Raw genomic sequence first — 26,889 nt, 5'->3', positions numbered from 1 at the left:
TGGTATGCTTATACAACGCTAACATGGCTTCACTTTCATAAACTGTATTAGCACATACATACTAGTAATTATTTAAACAGCTAGTAATAGTTATGCATGCATCGGCGCCCCAGTCACTTATGTGCGCTAACGAATAGAAAACCATTATTACTTTTGCTGCATACATGTTCCCAAAGAAATAATAGAGAGGTTGAGAATTGGGGGCCCAAGGCAATGGGCCCCCAAGCTGCGTTGGGTAGGCTGATCTGGCGTTCGCAGGAGCAGCAGAGTTTGAGAATTGCGTCAAACGCAAGCTGCATTGGGTCACACGCATGGGGCGCCACACGTGGCGAAATTAAATTCATCCGAGACGCGGGCCATACTGCGTCGTGGCCTTGCCTGCGTCTGCGTCGTCTCTCCGGCGACCCAAGATGCGTTGGGGACCCACGCTAGTTTTCGATTTTTGGGTCTTGGCACAACGCGAACGCAAGAGCCCAAGAGTGGCTTGGGTTCTGCGCATGCACCCTGGGGGCTCGCTCATTTATTGGGTTCCGAAGCTCCTTGGGATCCCAATTCTCAAACTCTCTATTGACACGAAAATTTTCAGTTTTCTTGCGACAAATGAAAGGCCAAACACAAGGGGCTTGGGGACCCTAGAAGATTGTGAACCGCCAGGGCGCGTGCAGCTGGCAGGACCCAAGCCACTCTCGTGCTCTTGCGCTCACGTGGACCCAAGACCCAAAAATCGAGAACGTGGGTCCCCAAGGCGTCTTGGGTCACCAGCGAGACGATGCAGACGCAGCGCAGGCCACGACGCAGTATGGCCCGCGTCTCGGATGAATTTAATTTCGCCACGTGCGTTTGACCCAACGCGGCTTGCGTTTGACCCAATTCTCAAACTCTGCTGCTCCTCCGAACGCAAGAGCAGCCTACCCAACGCAGCGTGGGGACCCAGTGTTTTGGGTCCCCAATCTCGAACTCTCTATTTTCTCCTCTAGAAGCGAGCAATAGTCTTTCATAGAAATGTAAGTTTGTGTTCGTGGCACTTCATCACAGAACTGCTCACGTTTGAACTTCTTGCGCGACTCTCATTTCACGCTCTGTGATAAGCGGTAAGAAAAACACCCCCTAAATGTGTCAGCGTATCCCTTAATTTAATTAGCAACACAACGAATGTAACGTATAGTCGAGAATTTGGATGAGGATCGCAGCTACTTTCGTAAATAATTCATCGGCTGTTTTTTTCTTTGATGATTTTCTGTTAGCTTAGTAAACTATCGCTAACTCAATAAGAGACGCATACGGTTCTGGATGCTTTCATTCCTCCGACAAAATAATAAAACACACAAAAAAAGGCGGGAAATAACTGACTACCTCAGGTGCCCGGTACAAGGAACAGACAGAAGCCTCCGTTATGCTTGGCAACACAGCGAACATGCAATAAATAATAAAACAGAATAAACGACCCTGGCAGGCATGGGAGGCCCGGTAACGAGACGAAGAGCGCGACAACACTCGGTGTTGGTAACGATCGGCACAAGACTCGCGAAGATTCAATTACCCGACGCGGCGACGACGACCACCACCACAAGCTGGCGGAGGATGGCCAGCGCAGCATTTAGGGACGTGGAACCGATAAGAAATACGCCGTCGGCGATCGGACAGACATCCGGCTATGTGAAAGTCTCTGGGATGTTTCTGGTTCCTTTTTTCATTCCTAGTGGCGGCAGGCCGTGTCAGATATATTTAACGAAGGGCCTCTTGATTGTAGGACACAGTTTCAGCAATTGCAGAATGTCTCATTCTTCACTGTACGCCGTCCCATTCTTCGTACTTTTTTTTCGCCACATTCTGCCCGCTGGCACACAGTAATCTACATTTTTCATTAGAGAGGCAGTTGAGACTGACCCCGTGTCTTTGTTACCGTTGAGTTCGCCGATGGTTGAACCGGAATGTCTCGTTCCACTGTTTGCAATTCTGTCGGGCATTGTTCACTTCGGAGTGATATTCAGCTTGCGATAACATTGTTCAGTTCTTTACTTATTAAGCGTTCAGACTTATTGACCTTATCAAGTGAACGGCAGTGTCTAACCGTGTGAGCGCGAGTTGTACGGCAATAATTCTGTGCACTGATTTAAACGTTGTCGATCGATCGACGAGGCACTTGTCCTCTGTCGTCACAGCCTGAGGCACTGTCATTTCGAGACACTGCGGCTCTTGAATTATGATTGCGAAGAACGACAAGTATTGCACTCAAACGAGTTGCATTGTTTGAGAGCCTAGGATGTAATACACCCCGCAGGGGCGTCTGCGCAAGCAGGCGTTTGGTGTGTAGCGACACCACGGACCCGAGCTAACGGGGGGGTCTCGACCCCCTCCCACGCCCCGCCGTGCGTGGCTTTGCCGTGTCCGGGGAAAAGGGGATCCTGGGGGTTGAGCCGACGCCGGGTGCTTGGACCTTTAAGGCCCCCCGGCAGAGGCAACACACCCCTTTGGCCCCTGCTTCACGTAGACGGCACCCCTGGGCTGACCCACCCAGGGGAAATCGGCGGTCGCCTTTTCCTATCCCCCTCTCTGATCTTTCGCCTTCCTATCTTCCTTCCTCGCTGTCCTGTCTTCTAATCTCTTCTGTTACTTCCCCATTTTCGTAGGCGGCCCGGGTTAACCGTGTATATGTGTCCTCTCTTGGACATAATATATTAGGTTATAGCGGCATTGTACGGCTGGCGTCTGCAGCCTTAGTTCATAAGTGCTGCAGCGTCCCCAAGTTGGACTCCATGGTGGGTGGCCGCCACTGCTGCCGAAACACACACAACTATAATGGAAAGAGCTCCATTCCCCCGTCTCCTTGATCGTTACCCTCAAAAGAGGGTACGCACCGATGAAATACTTAATTCTCTGACCCGACCAACTGAAACGTTTCCAAAATTCCATGTCCTTCACAGCCAGAACCCTGACAAACTCGCAAGAACTATCTCTCCATTCACAGTTGCAAAATCCTTGACCGAAGCCTTAGGGCCGGGCTACAAGGTAACCAAAATGGCGAGCGGTGACCTTCTTCTCGAAGTCACAGCGAAACAACAGCATGAAAAACTCAGCACTCTCGTATCACTTGGAAGCATAGCCATTACAGTGTCACCCCATAGGTCCATGAACACCTCACGCGGTGTCGTTTCGGAAGTAGACCTCCTTGACTTGTCTGAAGCTGAACTGCTAGAGGGATGGAAAAGCCAGAACGTGACTGTTGTGAAACGAATCGTTATTAGAAGAGAAGGAAAAGAAATCCCAACGAAACACCTGATTCTCACATTTGCAACCAGTGTTGTTCCCCAAACCATTGAAACAGGCTACATAAAATTAAATGTCAGACAATACATTCCTAACCCCAGACGTTGCTTCCAATGCCAGAGATTCGGCCACGGATCACTCAGCTGCCGTGGTCATCAAACTTGTCCTAAATGCGGGGTACAAGGCCACCCCTCCGATAACTGTGCTGAGCCACCACACTGCGTCAACTGTAACGGCAACCATCCTGCATACTCACGTTCATGTCCAAGCTGGAAAAAAGAAAAGGACATCATCACATTGAAGTACAAAGAGAACATTTCTTTCCGCGAAGCCCGTAAAAGGTGCTCACCCTTTCACAGCACACCCTACGCTGATGCGGCGCGCCGGGGGGCCGCGTCGCATCGGCCCCCGCCACTCCCACGGTCTGCGCAGAGCGAACCGTCGGCTGTGGCGCCTGCCCCCACGGCGGCAGTAGTCAAGTCTACTCCGCCAACTAGCGAACAGGGACCGGCGACTCCAGGGCCGTCGGGTCTCAAGGCCTCGTCACGCCAGACGAGGCCCGAAACTCGAGCCATTAGCCCGACCGTGCGGGCATCCAGTGCCTCCGAGGAGGCAATGGACACGGTATCGGCACCCCTGGTGCCGAAACACCGGCGCAGTTCTCTGGACCGCGCCAAGAAAACAAAAAAGCCAATAACGGGGCCGGACGACCGCCCTGCCTCCTGAAACAAAGTATTTCACTTGAACACTCCACACTTCCTTACTGTACACACAGCACCTTTTTATCATTAATATGCACACAGAAATATTACAGTGGAACATCCGAGGCCTTCTGCGAAACCTCGATGACATTCAAGAACTCCTTCACGAACTCAATCCAAAAGTGCTGTGTGTACAAGAGACACATTTAAAACCACAACACAAAAACTTTCTACGCAACTACCTCATTTTTCGAAAGGACCGAGATGATGCCATGGTATCATCCGGTGGTGTAGCCATTATAGTCAACCAATCAGTAGCATGTACACATTTACCACTACAAACGTCCCTGGAGGCAGTGGCTGTTCGAGTGGTTCTTTTGAACAAACTCGTCACCATTTGCTCTCTTTACATACCTCCACACTACCACCTGCAAAAACACGAATTCCAGTCCTTAATAGATGAACTTCCGGAACCTTACCTTGTACTTGGAGACTTTAATGCACATAGCAATCTATGGGGCGATTCTCGGTGCGATGCGCGAGGTCGTCTAATTGAACAATTCCTTTTCTCTTCGGGCGCTTGTCTGTTGAATCAGAAAGACCCAACATATTACAGCCTCGCTAACAATACATACTCGTCTATAGATCTCAGCATTACATCTCCATCGCTTCTATCCTTACTTAAATGGAAAGTGATTAAGAACCCTTACGGAAGTGACCACTTTCCTATTGTTCTGAGCACACAAATAGTAAATGAATGTCCCCCACAGGTTCCCAAATGGCACATCGACAAAGCCGATTGGGAACAGTTTCGTAAGACTGCTCTCCTAAGCTGGACAGACATGTGTGATTTAAGCATAGGTGCAGCTGTAGACTACTTCACAGCTTTTTTGATTAATGCTGCCACCAAATGTATCCCACAAACAAGTGGACTGTCTGGCAAACGACGGGTCCCATGGTGGAACAATGAATGCCGGAAGGCGCGCAAAAAACAAAACAAAGCATGGAGGTTGCTTCGGGACTCTCCCACAGCCGAGAACCTTGACAGTTTCAAAAACATAAAATCTCAAGGCAGGAGAACGCGCCGACAGGCAAGAAGAGAAAGTTGGGAGAAGTTTTTAACGGGGATCAATTCGTATACACAGGAGGCTAAAGTCTGGAACATGGTTAGTAGGGTAGCAGGGCGGCAAGTACATTCACTTCCTCTAGTAAACACACAAGGCGACACCCTGGAAGACCAGGCAAACTTCCTCGGCGCACACTTCGAACAAGTGTCTAGTTCCGCGCATTACTCTGAAGTCTTCCAACGGTACAAAACAAGAATAGAAAAACAAAAACTAGAGCGGAAATGCACAAAACACGAGGCATACAACCAACCCTTCAGCTTAGCTGAGCTCCAGGTATCGCTTAACAGCTGCAGTAATTCCGCCCCAGGTTCTGACCGTGTGGTATACGACATGTTGAAAAACCTACCTGCCGAAACGCAAAGAACCCTACTGTCCTTGTATAATGCTATCTGGTTCTCCGGCGAAATCCCCTCGTCTTGGAAAGAGGCCATTGTCATTCCTATTCTTAAACAGGACAAGGATCCATCCTCCGTTACGAGCTACAGGCCGATCGCACTAACAAGCTGCCTGTGCAAACTTTTTGAAAAGATGATAAACCGCCGTCTTATATATTTCCTGGAAACAAACAATCTACTTGACCCGTACCAGTGCGGATTTCGCGAGGGTAGATCCACGACCGACCACCTGTTACGTATCGAGGCACAAATCCGTGACGCATTCGTCCACAGGCAGTTCTTTCTGTCTGTGTTCCTCGATATGGAAAAGGCTTACGACACAACATGGCGCTTTGGAATACTAAGAGACCTGTCCCACCTTGGTGTACGTGGTAGAATGCTAGATATAATAGAGAGCTACTTGTCAGATCGCACGTTTCGAGTTCGGGTAGGAAATGTTCTATCAAGACCATTTCTTCAAGAAACGGGAGTGCCACAGGGTGGTGTACTTAGTTGCACACTCTTTATTATCAAAATGAATTCCTTGCGCCTCTGCATACCACGAAATATGTTTTATTGCACATATGTCGACGATGTACAGGTCGGTTTTAAGTCGTGCAACCTTTCGATCTGTGAGCGTCAGGTCCAGCTAGGGCTGAACAAGATCTCCAAATGGGCGGACGAGAATGGTTTCAGCCTTAATCCTCAAAAAAGCACCTGTGTCCTGTTCTCTCGAAAGAGAGGCCTTCATCCTGATCCAGATATTGACCTGCATGGTCAACATCTCTCCGTGAAGACGGAGCACAAATTCTTAGGCCTAATTCTCGATAGTAAGCTTACGTTCGTATCGCACATTAAATATTTAAAAAACAAATGCCTAAAAACAATGAATGTTCTAAAAGTGTTGTCACACACTACGTGGGGTAGTGACAAAAAGTGTCTGTTGAATCTGTACAAAAGCCTCATACGCACTCGCCTAGACTACGGTGCAATAATCTATCAGTCGGCGACAGCAAGCGCCTTGAAGATGCTTGACCCTGTCCACCATCTAGGCATTCGCCTTTCTACGGGCGCCTTTCGCACCAGCCCCGTGGAAAGCCTCTACGTCGAATCGGACGAGTGGTCGCTACACCTACAGAGATCTTACCTATCTTTTGTATATTTTCTGAAGGTGAACGCAAACAAGGAACACCCCTCACACTCCACAATCAATGATTTGTCCAGTTCTGCCCTTTTCGACAACCGTTCTTCGGTGAGACAGCCGTACTCACTTCGTGTGAGGGCTCTAGCTGAAGAAATGGGTGTGCGAATTCTCGAACACTCTCTAATGGCTCCCGCTCCACGTCTCCCGCCGTGGCAGTGGCAGCTTATAGATTGTGATGTTTCTTTCGTGGAAGTTACCAAGCACGCTCCACTTGCACATATCCGCACACACTTCCTCGAACTCCAGCACAAATACACGTGTCCAGAATTCTTCACAGATGCCTCAAAGTCCAATACTTCTGTGTCGTACGCAGCGGTTGGTCCATCCTTTTCCGATTCCGGTATTCTGCACCCAAACTCAAGTATCTTCACAGCGGAAGCTTACGCGATACTTGCGGCTGTTAAACACATAAGACACTCAAAACTACAAAAGGCAGTTATTTACACGGATTCCCTAAGCGTGGTAAAAGCTTTAAAAACTCTGAAAAAACACAAAAACCCTGTCCTTGTCTCGCTATACTCTCTTTTATGCACGATCTACACACTCGAACAACGTGTCGTAGTGTGCTGGGTGCCAGGGCACCGCGAGATTGCAGGCAACGTGTTGGCGGATCACCTAGCAGTATCCGCCCACGAAAACAGTCCCAATACACTCATAGCTATTCCCCCACTAGACTTAAAACCCTTCCTCAAAAGAAAGCTCAGGGCCTTTTGGCAGACCACATGGGATATGCAGACAAGAAATAAGCTACACGTTATCAAACCACATCTAGGTAATTGGCCGCCGGTATCGAAGTCACGCTACACAGAAGTTACACTCTGCAGACTGAGGATTGGCCACACACATAGTACCCACTCATATCTTTTGTCCGGAGGCGATCCACCTCTGTGTGATCACTGTGGCGATCCACTAACTGTACTCCACACCTTACTGCAATGCACGGAACTGGACGCTCTCAGAAAAAAGCATTTTTCATCTGTATACCTGCAGTACCCTCTTCATCCTGCTATGTTCATTGGCAGAAAACCCCATTTTAAATATCAGTCCCTGTTTGCATTCCTAAAAGATGTACACAATTTTAACGTTATTTTTCCAGGCGCTCCGTAGCGCGGCCTCATGATTGAGGCGGCTGCTACGGTTTCCATCAAAGGAAGCACCTGCCTCTCGGCCTTTGGGATCAAAGGCCTTGAGGAGGCACTCGTGCTGTTATCCCGCCTCTCACATGTAAATACCATGCTCACTAGTCATTTATCCCACACCCATAGATCACACCACTTGTCACTGCCATAATTTTATACTGTATACTCATTTTTTACGCTTCTTTATAGCGCGTGATTTTAGGCCTTTATACAGCCACAATACACCCTGTCATCGTAATCATTGGTCATCGCCAACACCACATAACAGACATGGCGCTCTTTGGCCACCCATGGCCCTTGCGCCAAAAAGCCCCACTAATCATCATCAGGATGTAATATCGAATAGCGGATTATTTATTGTCAAACTTCCGTGACATTTAATTGAAACAACGTCAAACGTTCTTAGCCCTCTCGGAACTTTCCTTCGATCTTCGTCGCTCTGACTGCTTCTTAATGTTCGGGCCTCTACCCTTGATTTCTCTACAAATGCACATTTAAAAAGACACTAAAGTGAAAGATCGGTTTAGATTGATAAATTGCACTTTGCGAACTGTAATGTCGTTGATATCACCCACATAAGTTTATTATTAGAGGAAAAAATCAAGGTCAATGTTTTATTTTTAAATTTCGCGCAAAATTCACCGCACGTGACGTCACGGATTCCAAAACGTATTTTTCGTATTTCGGCGACATTGGCTCAACGAATTTTCCTGAAACTTGGTATGTCAAGTACATGGCCCCCTGAGAGGACAATTCACTTCATTTTTACTGATTGGGAGCTACGTAGGGCCTACAAGATGCAATCAAAATCTATTAAGTTATAACGGTTGGTGCAGGAATTTTAAAGTGGCGTCGCCACCCGCATTTTCTTTTTGCGCGCTTCCTCGCTTACCAAGCGTCTTCTCGCAGCAAACGTGGTGATTTTGGAACTGTGAAAGAGTAGTTTACTGATACGAGAAAAATCCTTTTTTATATAGTGTCCCATTAACACGGTCATTTACTCTATACTTATAGTTTCATATATACTTTCTTAAAACCATAACATAAGTATTTCTTAGCAAGAAACTCACCGGTCGGTGAACGGGGCGTGATGAGTGCGGGGCTGTGGTGTTCCTCCTCCCAGGCGGTGACAATCACGTGATGACTCACGTGACTTGGTACCGGGCAGCGCACCAATAGGGCGCCGCCACGCGGCACCGAGCCCGGTGCGGACCACATACGCAGCTCCCAGTCCTGTGCCACCACTGCGCGAGAAAGAAAGTACGCGTTTGTCACAACACGGCTCTTTTTTTTCTTCAGGTGTAGGCTTTCCATAATGCAATGTGAACTTAGCCTGAAAGAGGGAAATAAGATCATACCACGTTAGAGGACAGAGTATGGCGTCGATGGATAGAGAAAACTTGAAAGCTTAATTTTGCTCCGGAGAAAAACAAAACAAATTCAGTGAATTTCCTGAAAAAAATTATTCACCTTGATACCGATGCCAATCATTAGCATGAAGTTTTGAAGACAAAGACAGAATATTTTATACAGCGTGCAAGTAAATGAAATGCCGATCGCTCAACCCCAAGAAGGTAACACTCGTACAAGCGCTACTTCCCTTTCTGACATTGCTGTATTCCAAAAAAGCGTATTAGAAGCAAACTGCTTGTGTGTATTCTCTTCCAATGTTATAAATATATTGCGTTCGGTGCATTCGCCAACATCTTCGCGAAAGAACTAAAAACGAGGCGTCCTTTCATGGGTCCTGACGGCCGTATACAAATAAAATGAAATGCATCTGACTGGCACAACTCCCCCCCCCCCCCCTTTTTTTGCAGTAGATATTGAGAATAAAAGGTAAAGTGTTGGAACGCGCGTTGCGAAGCGGCGTCGGCTTACCGCGCCGAGAAAGCTGGCGACAGGAAAGGCTTGGGTTGCGTGATAAATGGACTAAACTCGCAGGTTTTCTCCCCCTCTCTCTATGCACTTCAAAGGTGCCATCAAGGATGCCGATGCGCGCGTATGGCGTTACACTATTATACACTGCTCAGACGAGCGAGGACGGGTGTGAGGTTTCCGCTGAATTGTGAGCAAGGGCGGGCCACGAATTTTCGCCGTGCGATGGGGTGGCAGATTACGCAGGCTAGGCCGGCTGTGGAAGGAAAGGGGGCCTGCCGAACGTAAATTGCCGTCGGTGTCGTAGCTCAACGCCACTGGCGGCCCCCCCTCCCCCCCTTAGCTGTCGATCACGGCTGTGCCCGACGGACGCGTCGCCGAGATTAATGGAATATGCAAATGACCGCGCCCGCACACGCCTCTTTGTGGCTGCGAATAGTGAGTGAGTGAGAGAGAGAGAGACGTTGACACCGTCGGTATTGTGGAGTGTTGCCACGTTGCTCCTGGCTCCCTTCATCGCTTTAGTTCTTGCTTCTTTCTCCCTCTCTATTTTTCTTTTTTTTTGCGGATAACGCCAGTGGTTTGAAGGAAAAAAAAGAGAAAAAAAAACACCGTTTAACACTGCCAATATGTTTATTTTTGCTTCTTTTTCTCGGTGCATCTTCATCTAAGCGAGAGACATCTGCTTTGATCGACCGCCTTATTTTGGCATCGGTGGTTTTACTTGGAAACATATCCCTCACGCAGTGTTCCGGATGAGTTATTTCCTTGTGAGCCCTCTTTTTTGAATGCGTTTCCTAAGAAGCCACTTCCGTGAGTGCAAGAAAAAAAACATGTTTGCTGTTCATGTCTTAAGCTTAAGACACTCTTTTCAAAGATGCATTCATGAAGAAGATGAACGCCAATGAAGAGCGGAAGACAAAGAAGATGCTGAGAAGACGGGGAGTTATAAGATTTTGCTGAGGTTTTTTAATGCGGTAGCAATAATGTGGACACTATAGGCGCATTTCTGCCGTAGGTGTCGGTGCCGCCGTGAGGTCCCGTATTAAGTCCAAAGGCAATAGCATTGCCCGGCTCGTCGTATGTTCCATGTGCGAGTGAAAGCGTGCGAGGCCAGCTGACGATCGCGACTCAAGCGAAGATGGAACGCACCGGCTAATCCTCGATCGTGCGGTAGGAACTGCGTACTTTGATCGGCCGGGTGCGGTCGCGCGCGCGCTATCTTGACAGGGTTTAGCAGACGGCTCATACCTTTGTGCGTGCTGTTTGCGTTGAGTGCGATAGACAGCAGCAGCCATATGAGGCAAACATATGAAGCCACCACACAGCGTCCACGCAATGCAAAGGTTGTTGTCACGGTCCCCACGTGTAGCAAGTTGTTTTTTCGTTCACTCTATATCGTTTCACTTTTATCTCATAGCTGATACACATAAATTAAATAATACATATAACGCCCATTATGCTTTTAGAAGCCAGCAGACAGTCAGGTATGTTGGCTTTATCGGACGTGTCTAACAAAAAAAAAAAAGGATCCCTCAATACATACGCCTTCTTTTGTACTCTTGTAATGATTACTGAGCAGAGAGCGGAGTGCTTCTACGATCCCCGAGCCCTGTCAAGCTCTTCGACCAACTACGACTGTGCCGTAAAAGGTCGTGCGCGTGCGCAGTGGGTGGATTTACGATCTCCTAGTCTCGTCACGTGCACTGCTCTGCCACCCTAAGCTCATGGGATAAACAATAGGGCGTTAATTTGTTGAACTGTATAGCCTTGCCTTTCTTTTTTTTGCACTCTCGGAATCGACATAAACAGAGAAAGGATAATTCTCAGCTTCGTCCTCATTTAGGCAAAGCTGTAGAATACGGCCGACATTATTCACCGCGGCACTCGCGACTAAAAATAAACGGCCAGTTTGACCTCTCTAATACCCCGATTTGCGTAGCCAGACGAACCGCATTATCTGCGACGGTTAAGTGAGATTTGTACTGAAAATCAATGATGCGCGAATGCAATCAGCCAACATCTTTTTTTTCTTCTGAAAGAAATACTCGTCGAGAGCTCGGAGATGGAAATGGAGCCTCTGCGGTTCGGCGCCAACAGTCGATTACGAGGTGTTCCAGTTACCGAAGAAAGCACTGTCGAACAAACCATCTTCCTACGTGTATCGCTGGTTGCAGTTAGTTTGTTGCATTTGCGAATGCTTTATTCCGCGAATGCGCGTCGGTTGAAGTAATTCTCAGTGTGGCAGGGTTAAACGCGGACGGAAAAAGAAGGCCACAGAAACGCTCCAGCTGACGATAAATGCTCTTGGTTTTTGTGTCGAGCAACGCCGTACTACAAACGTCACGTCTGAACGCATGTAACGATACGGGCAAAATAAAGACAGATACAGAAAGAAACTGGAGTTATACGACCAATATAAAGGGACACCAAAATAAACTGGAGCTAATCGTCGCGTGTAATATAAGTAGCTATCCAACGCTGTTGATAAAAAAGCTTTTCTTGCCGGCGTAATGGAAAAGGCAAGCGAGTGAGCACCGATGCAAAAAGAGGTTTCGAAATTCTGCTTTGCGGTTTCAGATTTTTCTCCTTGATTGTTAGTTGGACTAAAGGAACACTGCACGCCTCTTCATTTAATTCGACTCAGAACCGCGCTTGACGTTTCTTAGCTTAGTTCTGTGCGCGTGTGTGCTTAAGGTTAAGCTTTCATGCCTTCATGATTTGAGGTTCCCTCTTTTTTAAACTGGCATTTCATTTCCCTTTCGGTGCGTTCCGCTCTATGACATTACTCACACAAAATAATAAGGATGTAGGTGGAACGTAAGGCGAGACGGAGCTCTACCTATCTTCGCCTCGCCCGCAAAGTATAGAAGAAAACAAAAGGGAGTAAAAGAAGAACGGCGCCCGCAGCACGGGGGACAGGTCGAATGACTCCTTCTTTTTATAGACCCTTTTTATTCTCACTTTATGCCCCTTTTACTCCTTTTTTCCCCGCGTCTATTTTTCTTCTGTCTCATTTCACACCCTCTCGCCACTTCTCATTTCCCGTTCAATTCTTTCTCGGCAGGTACGGTATATTCTTCTTTTATTTCTCTTTCTGCCGCGACGGGCGTTCTCAGGGGTTGGGGGAACACGAATGAAATCGATATCGCAGCTCGCCCTGGGTTCGTTCCGTGCGATCGGCCTGATTGGGGCTCCACCCACGCGGTGTCTGGGGTGTGGAGGGGGTGGGGGGGTTGAGAGGGGGCACCTTGTCTGACAAGCCCTCTCCACGCCGCTCGAACATCAATACCGACATAGAGTGTGAAGCGGGCTATCGGCGGGGGAAAAAACATGAAGGGTTCGTACGGCATGGTGAAGACGACGAGAAGAGATCTTATCGGGCTCCTTCTCCGTTGTTGTTCTCTCGCAGCGAATTTGGCTGGCTCGCTCGCTCGTTGGTTGGACACCTGATGGCGGAAGATCGCCGGAAAAAGAGAGTCTGGATGTGTGTGGGCTTTGACCACTTGCCGAGGTGTTTACGAGGCACACAGCGCGGCGATGCGCAGCACTCTTTTTTGTTGAAGGATTGTATTTCGTAACAATTTTTTCCCCTTTATCTTGTTCTTTTAACACGAAAGTGTTTTATGCCGGGGTCCACCAAGGCTTCAGTGACATATTTCCTTCACGGAAATGACGTCGAAAAAATATACACGATCAGATGGCAAAGAAAAAAAACGTTCCGTCAACGGGCATAGAACCCACGACCGCTCGGTCCGCAACAACAGATGCCGGGCACGCTATCCACTGCGCCACGGTCACAGACTCCAGAGGCTTTACAAAAGCGCCTTTTATATCTACCACTCTCCCGGTCGGCGGGGTGGTGTTGCCCTCTGGGAGTAGCAAAGTAAAGTAATTAGTCATTACTGTGGCCTCCGCGATTAGCACATGCAACGCGTTACACGTCCCTCCCATTCGGCGCGTTTCCAATAGAAGTTCCATTTTGTCAATGCCTTAACACACCGCGAGGTGGCGACCTTAGCCAAGCGTCGTAAAAGCGTCGGCCTCGCTCATAGCTCTGCGACGCGCGCATGCCTCACCCGGCTGTAACACCGCTTTCCCCGCTCACGCGCTCGCCCCTAGAAAAATCGCGGCCGGGCTACCGGGGCTGCACGACGCGCTTTCCGTTTCCCTCTAGTCCGGCCGTGGTGTTCAATCACAATTTAACATGCCGCGGGATGGCGACCAATTTCTGCGTCTAATATGCGACGCTCTTCTGGCTATCACACCTAGTTCTCTGATTACGCCTTCACCATTAACTACTACAGCTGCCACAATGGTTTGTTTAATCATTTAGGAGGGACGTTAGTCGTCGGGATGGAGATGTACCACCAATCATCAAAGTGGGCACATCCACGTTAAACGGTGCTCTAGCTGCCAGGCATCAATATACATTGTGCAAACTCTCTTATATCAATGTACAGTAAACATACAGTTACTTCTGTAGGGGCACGCTTTACTTTCGACTTATTCCGATTCCTGTGACGGAGGGATCAACCATGTTTTTTTTTTACCATTTACGATTGACCCGCATAAAGCAGTGACCTCGTATTTCTGGCTACGCCACTGTTAAAGGGTGAGGTTGAAGTTTGCAGCTTCGGCAGGGGCGTTGATCCCGATTACCTGCCACACTATACTGAAACTTTCTTATGCTCACAATCGTAGATCGACGAGTTTGTCGTCGTTCTCGATGTAAACGGAATGCCGGATCGAGAAATGTTTGCCAGTTTTACTTTTGTTTTCTCTTTGTTTGGGAGAGCGCCGTAGCTGCACCACCATCTGTTCTACGCTGAGATGCTGCTGTGTTACAGTTACTTACGTCCCTGAGTTCATAGCATGTAGCTAACCAAGTTTTGTTTCAACGCAACGTGCTGTCACCATGCCTCGACGCGCTCATGTCGCGAAATGTCTTCGAATAAATTAGCGACGTTGTCCTCGATCTAGGCATACGTGATTTCAAATTGAAACCTCGTCGATCGGTTTCTTTATGAGAGCGCGTGCGTTAGTATACCGTTACACATTCGTCAGAGGGACGACCAAGTCAGATAAAAGAGCGCAAAAGTAGGCAAACACGGGCGACGCTGCGCGATTCTTCAGAAAGAACCTTGTACTATTTCTGTGCGAAGGTTTTATACACTGGTTACAGGCTGTTACGATGGTGATTTGCGTTCTAGCCTCCATGACACGTCTTCAAGTGGCAACTAAATCCGCAGAACTGGAGGTTGGAGAGTTCATCACGAGGTTAGAATTAGGTCGTGAATTGGTCGCTAAAAAAGGTGCCAATACACCAGGAGATTAGCGCAGCGCTACTTTCTCCATTCTAGGAAAAAAAAAGAGTATGTGTTGCTCTTTTTCGGTGAGTCCCGGGTTGCAAACCGTGTTTCGTGTAGCACGACTCTCCGACGACAGTACAATGATATCTTATAAGAGAGTTCAAGTGTCTCAATAAAGAGAGTCATATACGTGGCAGGTAAGGACACCCAAGCAAGAGTCAAAAGTTTCTTTTTTTTTCAGTGTGTCGGATAGTGAGGTGCATGTCGTTTCGGTCGATGGGCGAGTCTCTGATTCTCTACCTTCATCCCGAGAGAGAGAGAGAGAGAATTTATTTACAGAAAGGCAGAGAGGTCGGCCTGAGCTATAGTTTGCTCTGGCCTGCTACTCTACACTGGGGAGGGGGAACAGGGGAGCGAAAGAGTGATGAATGACGATGTTAAGGTAGGGAGATGAGAATATAGTTCGTGACGCTGGGGCAAATCTAAAGACGTGCATCCAGTCCAGTGGCTTGTAAGAAGGCTACGACTGCTTCTATCCCAACTCTGCTTGAACACTATACGCTCCCCAAGCATCGCTTAGTGGCGCTGCTGCTCTTGACAGGCAGCGCCATCTCTGGCATGAAAATACAAACTGGGTGCCAGCAACGCGCGTTTTCCCTTCTCTCCAATGCGCTGCCGCTTGCTCCCGTGCACGTGCAGAGCTCTCGCGGTGCACTTGCCGCGTCTCACAATGTATCGTTTATAGTGCGGCTTCAAAAGGATCTTCAAGCTTGACTGGCACTTCCGAAAAGTGAACTTGATAAAAGGAGAAAGGCTCGTCAATCACGTTTACGGTGCAGAGCAGACGATCGACGACAACGACGCCCGACACAAAGCGAAATGCATTTCCCAAGTCGCGATTACACAGTTAAGACGTATACCTCGAGGTAAGTCTTATTCTGTCATGTTAAAGATGCGTAATGGCCCACGTGCACTCCGAAATGAAGCCGTGCACGCTATCGATGTTCTGCAGTGCGGACTACGAATCATATGATTGTTGTTTTGATATGGCATGCTTGCAGTAGCAGCCATGCACTTTCGTGAACAAACGTTTGCGGAGTGCGAAAAAAAGAAATTATACGACCATGGCCCTGTTTCCTGAGAAGTTTAGAGCCAAGTCCTCCGTGCCGCTATAGAATCACCCGCCGATTAAGACGCGAGGCAGCTAGCTGAGCTTTCATCACCGTGAAGAAAGATGAACTGCTCGCCTCGTTTTTTAGGCTCTCGCGTCATGCTTGCACTCTCTTTTTATGAGGATATCGACTTGACAGGCGCATAAAACCTGCTGCGCGAACGCGGCTAGAGAATCGCATAAAGTCAGAAGGTGGTTACTTCAAGGTTGCAATTGCAAAGCATGTATTAAGTGCCAGTTATATTTAGCGGCTTAAATATCACCCTAATAAAGTGACAAAAACAAAGCAAACCTGCATAACGATGTCAAAGCTTGCTGAAAATGCACAGACGTCCGTTCCGGTGTGATAAAGCAGCCTTCCCGGCGCGTGAATTGCAGGCGCCGATCTCGACCTTGCCGATCTTCTGACAATGTGCCGAGTTCAATTGAATTCAACCAACTGCGCAACGCTTCGTATAACGCGAGTGTGAACGTTCAACAACGACGGGTAGGTCTCACGAACACGGGGAATCAAAACACAATGTTGTTTCACCAACAACCGTAACCCGACTTTCACAATGCGAGAAGACAGCGAGTAATCATTAGTGTAGTCGCTGCGTGCATGCGCCGAGTTCATGTAATTCATGTAGTCGAAACGAACGAAGGCGATGAACGCAGACAGCCAAAATAGAAGGAGAGACAGCGCTGGCAGCTATCCACGCTTGCCGCCTTTATTTCTCGTGTGACATGCCCGAGAACCGATACAGTTTCACACGTGAACCGCGTGCCTTGGTGTTGTCTGCACTGTTGTGGCAGGCCACGACACAGCAAAACTTCGGACCTAGCTTGCGGTTGCGCGGGGTCGCTTCTGCCAACGTGGAAATGCAGCTTCGAACTGCAAGCCGCTCGGTTCAGCGTGCCAAGCTGTCGGTATAGGCTCCGTGCAGACGTAACTCCGCTGCCTAGAGTTCCTATATATGCTACCTTTAGGTAGCAGAGTTGCGCATCTGTCTTCCAAACGCCGCTAGCAACCATGCATTGCAGAGAAGCTGACGCTCGGTCCAATTTCTGTATTTCTCGACGCCGCCGCTGCAGCGAACTGAATTAACACTATTCATCAACAGCCAATGTTTATCGCTGGTCTTCGACACGCCAAACATGTTAATCGGCAACACGGTAGGCATGTCGCCTGCAAAAACGGAGTGCGACTTCACCGCATAGCTCTGGTTGCTAGCCGGACCTATGCACAACTCTGCTACCTAAAGGTAGCATATACAGTAACTCTACCGCTGCCCGAGCGAAGGCGTCCCTAGCGGCAAGAAGTGCAGATTTGGCGGGATGCTCTCACGTGCTCGCAATGGGGTATAGTCGAGGAACGACTATACTTTCCGCACTTGGCCAGTGACGAGAGCGACGGTCTTTCCGCGTTATCAGCGCGATCAGTCAGCCGCAGGTGGCGGACGATAAGAATAATATAGCATAAAACATCGCTCCACGATTGCACCCCTGCTCGCTCCACGCTCCCGCTGTGACGGCACGAGGTATTTTCGAGGGCAGTTCGTTTCATATCGGTTGCGCTGTTCGTAGGAATGCCGAACTCCAGAAATAATTGCTGCGTTGTTGGGTGCAATAGCACCTACAGTAATTCTCCGGGCCCCCGTTTTTACCGGTTTCCATTTAGACTATTGTCCATTTAACTATTGTTTAATGCACATATTTCTTTTGTATTCCGGGCTACTTATCCGGATTAATTTGATTTCAGCTACATGTTCTTTTTTTTCTTCATCTGTTATTCATCATGTATCTGTATACTGCCTATGTGACATTTAATTTGATATGAACAAGGGTGATGTATTTTGTATTGTCATTTGTACCGCTGATGCTGAGTGCCAAGAGGAGCGGGAGCCCTTTGTCAGGCCTTTGTAGCCTTTTGCTCCTGCTCCTTGTTTCTGTAATGGAAGCAAATAAACTTCAAACTTCAAACTTCAGAATATGAACGGAATCGGCGTGAACGGTGGATCGCACTCGTTCGATGACAAAAGTGTGTTTTGTGAATATATGGTGTATCGTTCTTCTTTGCGAGTGAGAATTGATGGATGCTACATTGCACTACATCAACGATGGGTCTAATTGGACACCCGGGCCGTACAGCAGAATATGCAGCAGGCACGTTGTAGGAAATGCCAAGTCGAACGAAGAGGCGCACCCAGCATGGCACGCCTTGCAGTGCCATGGCAGCAAAACACGAGCCGCGACGACGAACTCGGCTGCAGTGGTTAGTCGGCGCAGCGAATGCAGTGCCATGGCCGTTCGATGGAAAGCGTTTTTTCATTCACCGGCCGTGACAGTGACATTGCTGGTATCGCCAGTTTCAAGCTGCCGCTGAATTCGCTGCCGCGTTAGCCCGAGGGTGATAAGCTGCGATTGTTTAGTGAGCGAGGCGGCCCGCGTTACACGTGTGCAGTTTCGCTCAACGGGCTCGTCACGTCAGTTGTCTTCCCCCCGCTCATGCATTTTATGTTGCCGCGTTCGCCTGAGGATACACGAGATCTTGCGAAAAGAAGCACACGAGCTAACGCTACGTTCTCTGACAGCTGCTAACAATTTGACGTCTTTTGGAAGCAAACGGAAAAGAAAACGCCTCAAGCGAAGCACCAAAGCACGGCGCAGTAGCTTGCTGCCGCCTGCGTCGTCTGCTCCCTTATCCCGCCAAATCTGCTGCCGTGGCCGCTTTGGCGCTGCAGGCAGCGTGCGACTGTGGCGGCTCCTAATGGTGCATTCAGACGACGGACTGAATCCGCATTTGTCGTGGACGCGGACGGCTAATCCTCGGACACGGCCGGGCTAGACCGCACGCGCGCTCGCGCGTGCGGTCTAGCCCGGCCGTGCCTCGGATAATGCGCCTGCAGGCGCATCCACACGACGGACGGTGTCCTAGGAGAGAACAGCCGGATTACTCTCTACCGCAGACTCTGCGCTCACCTGCGCCCGCTGGCAGCAGACCGGTTTGAGAGTGTTCAACAACATGGAAGCCGACAGAACGCGGAGCTCGCCGAGCTTGGTCGAGTATTGTCGAGGTCTGCAATTTGTTTCGGTGAATTTGGTGTTGTTGGCGGAATGGCTGAATGGAAAGAAGAATCTGCTTTACAGGGAGCTGCAGGAGACTGACCTCGCTGCTGTCACGCGTGGGGCCCCGCATACGAAGGGAGGTTACAGTGATGCGCCGATATCGGCAGTGTTTTTTTCTGTTGCGGATAACAGGTACCGACAGGGCACACTGCTGCACATTATGTTTCCTTCTCTCTGTTCGCATCTTGACCTTAAAATCAGTGTTCAAACATGGGCTGTGTTCTGAGGCAACCGCTCTCGGCAACAGCACCACTTTGCCTGCCGAAGAATCCTGCGTGTGCAATGCGTGTGCGTGTGCAATTAAAGCGACAACTTAACCGCTACTCTCCAACCTGCCAATCAGCGCGCATTAAAAGAGATATGTATCTCAAAGGTGATCGCCTTAGCATACGGCCCCAGAAATAAACTGAACTACGCGCCAGCAGAGCTGAAATCAAATGCGAGGACAGCCGTATGGCTCGAGCAGAAGAAAAGTGTACTGGTTGCCAGCCTGTTTGTCAGCTAAAGCTGCGGTGTTCCGCCGCCAGAATCCCAATGTGAAAAACAGGTTGGGGTCATCCGTCCGCGAGCCACGCAGACGAGGGGAATCGCTGATGTGAGGTCACGTGACGCGCCGTCCGTCCCGCCACATCCGGATTCGGTCCGTCGTCTGAATGCACCATAACGTATGCACGGTGCCCATGGCGCCCCAATTCCCCGCACCGACTGAGAACGCGCGCGCGCGCGTGTTCCCGTTGCCGACAAACAGGCTGAGCCGGCCGCGCATGCACCCAGTTGCACCAGAGCTTCTCTCCAGAGCCGCAGCGCGGCGCTGTCGTCGCGCCGCAAACTTGAGCTTGGGTTCCCTATAAGGAAATACCTTTCCTTTGTAAAACCTTTGTGTAAGTCAATAATTTTTTTTTCGTTTGCGTTGCTTACTCTTACACTGTTTCAACTGTACATGTATATCTTGATGTCTTGTAGCCATGTACGTTTTGCTGTGTATTGCCAGTAAGGGACACAGAAATGCCGTTTTGTGGCTTTTCCTCTGCGCCCCTGCCATCTGTACATTGTATGAGCACGAAAAATTCACAGGGTTCCTATGCATTCACCTAAGACGACTCGAAGACAAAAGCCATTCTTTTTCATCTCGGTCAATCCTGCCCCGCCACCCTCCGAGAGCTTTCTGCACCTAACGTGGTTTTACACTGCTTCCGAGATCGGAGGCACCTCACGTGGTTTTGCAGTGCTTCCGTGATTGACCCCCCTTTGACCAAGCTACGATGTCATGTGATGATGACATCATATGACGTTACGCCACGCGACACCACAGTAATGTCATGCTGACGTCACAAATTTTGGCGATCTGTGGCGTCATCACGTGAGGATGATTTTTTTTCATCAACCGTGTTGTCCCCGATGCCGCGGGACGCCGACGGTCAATTTTCGCGCTTGATGAGACATCTAAGGCTTTCGCCTTAAAAAGTTCAAAGTTAAACACTTCATTCTGCCTCGGCGACTCCTCGTGGCCCAAAAGCAGCACAACCGCGCGAAAGCAACGAGTACAGGCGAAAGCGAGGTCACACTGAAACGATCCGCGCTAGCAGGCGGCTCTTCAAAGACACGGCTCTTATTCTTTTTCTCGGAGGAGTGGTGCTAGGATCGTCGATATCCGAGCGGGTTTGAGGCACCGATAGGATTTTGCGTGGAAGACGGAGATAAGCTGATCTTGTTCCTCCTGCTCTGCTATATACTTGCTCCCTGAGAGGCGGCGCTCTATCCTTCGAGATTGCGCAAAGGAGAGGTGAAACGGTTGTGTCTGTGACGAGAAGACAGTAGAAAAAGATAAACAAATACCTCGCTCTTTCGCCGAAGTTAGCGGCTCTGTGCTTCTATCTGACGCGCAAACATTCCAAGATTGGATTGCAACGAGATCGTTACGTATCGACCAGCCAGTCTGCTTCGCTAACGCTTAGGGTTAGGGTGAGTGAGTGAGTGAAGAAACTTTATTTCCCTTTTTAAGAAAGGGGAGGAGCCGGAGGGGAGAGAGGGAGGTCTGTGTAAGTTTTCGAGAATTGGTGCCTGTAAAACCACGCTGGCTGAAGCTACACAGCGCAGTAAAACATGAGTGAAGTGCGTAATACCGATATCTGTGAAGAAGAATGCAAAATAAGATAGGGCTTCTGATTTGCTTTGAACTACAGCTGCCTCACATAGTTTGAATCGAGAGCCTGCTTTACGTAACAGCCTCAATTTGCATTATTTGGTGGAGTCAGTTTGTAATAATGGTGCCATGTACGCTCACCTTGGCGAGAGCTTATGTTACGTAAGCAGTAATAAAGTTGTGAATGCGAAATGAGCGTTTGCTTATACTTCTGACTGATGGTCACGTCAAGGTATGCATTACTTCTCAGCGATTCAGCAAAGTTTCACAAGACTAAGTATGAATTCGCTTTAGATTACAGGGGCTGCTCTGGTGCTGCTAGATACGATAATAGGCGGCCGCGGAGTTGTACTCCTCATCTAGCATTGCGTACCGCGGTAACACTAAAAACAAATAGATCTCTCAGAAAATAGCCTCTGCTGACGTTTTGTTAAAGTAGAGTGAAAGAAGCGTCGTAAGAAAAAACAAGTTGTGACGCAAGGACAACACAGAAAAAAAGGCACAAACGTGACTGTCCTCATGCAAGTGAATGCGGAAAATGCAATAATTTTATTCTTTTTTGCTTCTAATACTAATAATTGTCGGGGTTTTGCGTCCCACAGCCACGATATGATGATGAGAGACGTCGTAGTGGAGGGTTGCGTAAATTTCGCCCACCTGGGGCTCTTTAACGTGCGCCTAAATATAAGTGCAGGGGCCTCCAGCATCTTTGCTACATCGAAATGCGGCCGCCACGGCCGGGAGTCGATCCCGCGAGCTTCTGGTCAGCAGTCACTCACCATAACCACAAGACCACTGTGACGGATCTCGTCGCCGCTGGGCTCAGAGCTGCATTTCACATTGAACTGGGTCCAACTATGCTTTCGCCTTCACATTATTACAAAGTTCTAAGCATTCCTCGTAATTATGTCAGCAGGAAAACATCGAACCACCACTGTGAACCTTGCTGGCTTGTAAAATGGTCTTCACCACACGTGGTTTACCTCAGCGGCTGTGCACACTTTACAGAATAATACTGTAATCGAAAGACTGTCCAACCAAAACAGCAAACACTACGTATGCATACTTCGTGTGGATATGTATGTTGTGATGAGGCATCTAAAACGAATGCCTCATCACACGCGAAAATTGGCCGTCGGTATCCGGTGGTGTCCCGCGTGGGCGGCGTCATCCCGAGTGATGAAACAATCATCATGAGGTGATGACGTCAACGTATGACGTCGTCATGATGCCAGAGATCGACAAAATTTGTGACGTCATCGTGACGTCACTATGTCGTCACATCTCGTTACGTCCCACTAGGACGTCTTGACATGACTTCGCCGCTTGGTCAAAGGCGGGTCGATCACGGAAGCAGTGCATGACCGGTTGAAGTGCTGAAAGCTTGCAGTGCCTCCGATCCTTGTGGCAGGAAGAAAATCACGTTAGGCGCAGAAATGTCTCGGATGGGGGCGGGAAATGTCCAATACGTTGAATGAAAAGACAAAGAAGAAGATGGCTTTCGACTTGCAGTCGTCTTAGGTGAATGCATAAGGAACCCTCTGAGTTTTTGTTTTGCGATAGCCGGTGCTACTTGCGGCGCGCAGAGAATTGAGGAGGCACACAAACGTCTACTCGGTGAAATGCAACTGCAACCCAGTCTGTCCTCGCTGCAATGAGGCAGCACCGAGATCTGTCAAACGTGTCCAGCTCAGTAGACAAGTTTCGGCAGCGAATGGTGACAGACACAAGAGTACGCGAACTATCTCCGACAGAGCGTCCCCATTGCAACTTCTTCTCTAAGGCACATCCTGGGCCCTTGGGGCACTGTAGCGTGGCTGCTGCTTGCTATTGACATCTGCGCGCACAGATTGTCAAGATGAAATGTATACTAGAGAGATATGTGAATCAACGGTCAGCCGGAGACAGTACGGCGAGGCGTGCTCCAACTTTTCCCTTTGGGTAATAACGTTGGTTGTGTGTGTACCCGACTCATATGTTCTAGTTGTCACGCTGACATGTGTCAAGAAGCACGAACTCACGTATCGTGAATGTACGCTTTCGCATCATCGCGCTCGTCCATGTACCAGCGTATGCCGCGAAATCAGGTAAGAAGGGTATACTGGACAGCCGACCCGCACTATGTCTGCTATGGCGTTGTCTTGGCGTCGTTATTAGCTTTCTAGCTGATCATCCAGGTTTGCGATATGTCAGGGAGAAACGGTGGTTTAGTCACGTTCGCGAGACTCGCTGGATTTTCGAGCTGGAAGTGTAGCGTTCTCTCTGGAAGAACTTAGCGCACAGCGGTAACATTATACACGTACGTCGAAAGACGGTTAGCTACAGCCTGGCACTTTTGCAGTTCAATAACCAACCAGTTTGTTTACTTTAGGTGTAGGTAATAAATAAGGTGGAGTAGACAATGCCATCCTTTCTCACACGGTACACTGTCAATATCATGTTTAAAATGCGTTTAAGTGCGCCACCATATAATATCTACGGAATCATTAGCGGTTTAAACATTGAAACAACGTCGTGAAAGATTTAGGCCAGCATTCACAACAACACGTTACGATATAATTATTCACGAAAAAACTAGTAGCCAATACTTATGCTAAACATATAATTAGTGAAAACGGCCAGCCAATCACAACGAACAGGTTCACGAACTGGGCCCCCGAGTTAATCGCGCATAGAAGGAGTACGTATCTGCGGGCCAAACTTCATATATCAGTGGCTACAAAACACCACGTGTCGAGTAATCCGCACCGTTAATGAAATCCCAATTTTTGTTTGGAAATAAAAATCCCCTAATGCACCATCACTTTTATCTTCCAACACGCTATTGACCCACTTGGTGGCTTCTTTAATGTAAATAAGCGAGAGATGAGCCCTAGAAAGAGGCAGAAAGTGTTCTGGAGATGGCAATCAACGCAGACACCAAAAAAAGAAGAGGAAAGAAAGAGCATTAAGTTATAGCCGTCTCCCACGAGTGCAATCTCTGAATACTTGCGTGGCTGGTGGACTCGCATTTAAAGAAGACCGACTCTTGCATCTTTTTCTTCGTGCTCCTGAGAGCAAATTGTACATAAACGCCTTCGTAAACGCTCGAAGGGGGAAGACGTGAATTGGTCTTCATTGCTCGCACACAGCATAGAGAAGCCGACGCAAACTACGAGGAAGCTCAACAGGCGAGCTCAGCAAGACGTCTAAGGAACAGAAAAAGAAAAAAAAAACCAACGCAACTTCTCTACTATGTGAGGTGAAGCGTAGAATAACTATTCAGGAAGAAGAAAAGGCCATATACGAAGAAGACAGGGGATAAGCAGAACGCGAGATGGCTCTGAGAAGGCTCGCAACAAAAAAAAAAGGGGATGCCGCGGCATATGCACGACGTCTCCACGCCAGTTACGTCTCCCCGGGGTAAAGTCATCGTGGGTTTCTGACGCTCTCCCCGGCAACGCTCAGTTGATGAGCGTCGCACGTGCAGTGCTTACTTTAGCACTATCTACTGCTCCAGCTCTCTGCTGCCACTACTGCGTCCATCTCGCCCAAGAGCAAGATGGCTAGCACTCTCCGCATATAAGAGTAAAAAAAAAAATGCTGATTGAATTGCCGCCCCGAAAAAAGGCGTGCTCTGGGGCGGGCCACGATACTGCGCTGCTAAGAACTGCTGGTGCCTGGAGCGTTATTTAGGCCTTCTTTCATCGCTGCTTACTCGATAGTTTGCTTCTTCAAAGCAGGAAGCCTCCCGGAAAGAAAAATGGCGCATAAAAAGGACCAGTGGTGCAGAGAAAACGCCTGTGGGATTCCTGTATATTTTTTTTTTATTTCGTCGATGTCTTCGACGGAGGATGCTGTTGACGGCGTTGATGGTGCTATACTGTCCACCGGCCGTAAAACCTCGTGGGGCCTAAGAGGGCCGTAAAACGCCGCGAGCCGGCAGGGCCCCGCCCTATACGCTGCAGCTAAGTGCGAAGACCGGGTCGCGTATCGGACGAACTATAGATGCGTCCACTTCCAGTGACGGGCGCCCGGCACTACAAACGACCTCTCTCAGACTCTGCCCCTCTGGGGTTTCGCGTTGGGCCACTTACTCGTAAACTCGGGAGACGGGTCAATTTCGGTGCCGGTAGTTACACCTGCCGGCAGTGAGATGCGTTAATAGCTGGTATAGTCGTTAGGAATGTAGACTAGAATAGTCTTGTGAGTGGGGATGAAGAAAAACGGCGTTGTTCGCGGGAGTGTGAAGCGTAACAGAGGGCGCCAGGCGATAATGTGTATCAATGGGAAGCTTATTTGTCACTTTTGTGTAATTGTGTTTCCCTGATGGTGCATTTCGATCTTCCCTGACCAAGGACTAGCAGGCATTTTTTTGACCTCAACAGAAATAGAGAGAGAGAGAATGGTAAAGGAAGTACAAGGTTAACCAGGGGAGAGTTCCATTTGGCTACGCTGTAATTGGGAATGGGTAAAGGGATATGAAACAATGAGAGAGAACAGTCTACGAATATACCACGAACTCGTTATGACTATGGCAATATCCGGCTAATACGAAACACACTCAGTGGTCAGTCACAGGCTGGTGAGAGTGGCACTGTAGCTTAAAATTTTGAATGCCGGTGGTTTCACGTGGCAATGCCACGATGTGATCACGGGGCACACCGTAGTTAGAGCCTGTGGAGTGATCTTTACCTCCTGTGGTTCTTTCACCTACCCGTAAATCTAAGTACATATGGGTGTACCTTTTTTTTTGCATTTTGGTCACATCGAAACGTGGCCGCCACGACCGGGACGCGAAACCACGTCCTCAATCTTAGTAGCAAAACATCGCAGCCGATAAGTTACCTTGGTGGATGACAATGCACAGTACCGTGCACTCTTAAGGTGAACACGGCACGGCTCAGCGTGGCCGCGCTCCGTGGAGCGCCAGAGCACACGGCGCGGCGGCGCATAGAAGCGTAGCGGCGCATGCGCAGAGGGACCCACGGTAGGTACCCTAAGGGTGGACGACGCTGTGCGTATTACCTTGCGGAATGTTTTTCGAACGGCAGGAAGATTGAGTGAGCGCAGAAATTTGTACTCTTGCAGAAAAGTTTAGTAGACTGATTAAAGACAAAAAAAGAGGTGGGGGGATACAGGACGAGTTTGAGGGCTGGTGAGGAGTTAAGAAAAGAAAATCGAACTGGCTGCGGTAGCTTAGTGGTTATAACATTGCGTTGCTAAGCACTAGGTAGCGGGCTTGATACCAGTGACGGAGACCGCATAGGGCTCAATGCAAAACGCTACATTGGATTTCCGCAGTAGTAACAGTACAGTGAAATTGATTAGCAGACTCTTCAGGACACACACCTTCCCGCGGTAGTTTTTAAAAGTGTTTGCAGCGCAAGCACGCAAGTGCTGAAGGAAAGGCGACAAACGCAAGGCTAAGAGGGACGTACACGAGCGCTGACTAACGACTGATTTATTGTTCACGACACACATGT

The 26,889-nt window shown here is 48.8% G+C and overlaps 1 protein-coding gene across 1 annotated transcript in view; it reads right to left on the bottom strand.

Annotated features, from left to right (window-relative positions):
- The window catches only part of LOC119382741 (Down syndrome cell adhesion molecule homolog), a 159,208-nt gene that overhangs the window by 65,416 nt on the left and 66,903 nt on the right, over positions 1-26,889 (bottom strand). Inside the window, exon 3 of the mRNA XM_037650571.1 lies at positions 8,883-9,056. Coding sequence (XP_037506499.1) covers positions 8,883-9,056 — 174 coding nt within the window. The remainder of the gene's footprint in view (positions 1-8,882; positions 9,057-26,889) is intronic.

Source organism: Rhipicephalus sanguineus, chromosome 2, assembly GCF_013339695.2.
Source record: "Rhipicephalus sanguineus isolate Rsan-2018 chromosome 2, BIME_Rsan_1.4, whole genome shotgun sequence".
Taxonomy (NCBI): Eukaryota; Metazoa; Arthropoda; class Arachnida; order Ixodida; family Ixodidae; genus Rhipicephalus; species Rhipicephalus sanguineus.
The sequence above is the reverse complement of the archived record's forward strand: the minus strand, read 5'-3'. Positions and strand labels throughout refer to the sequence as shown.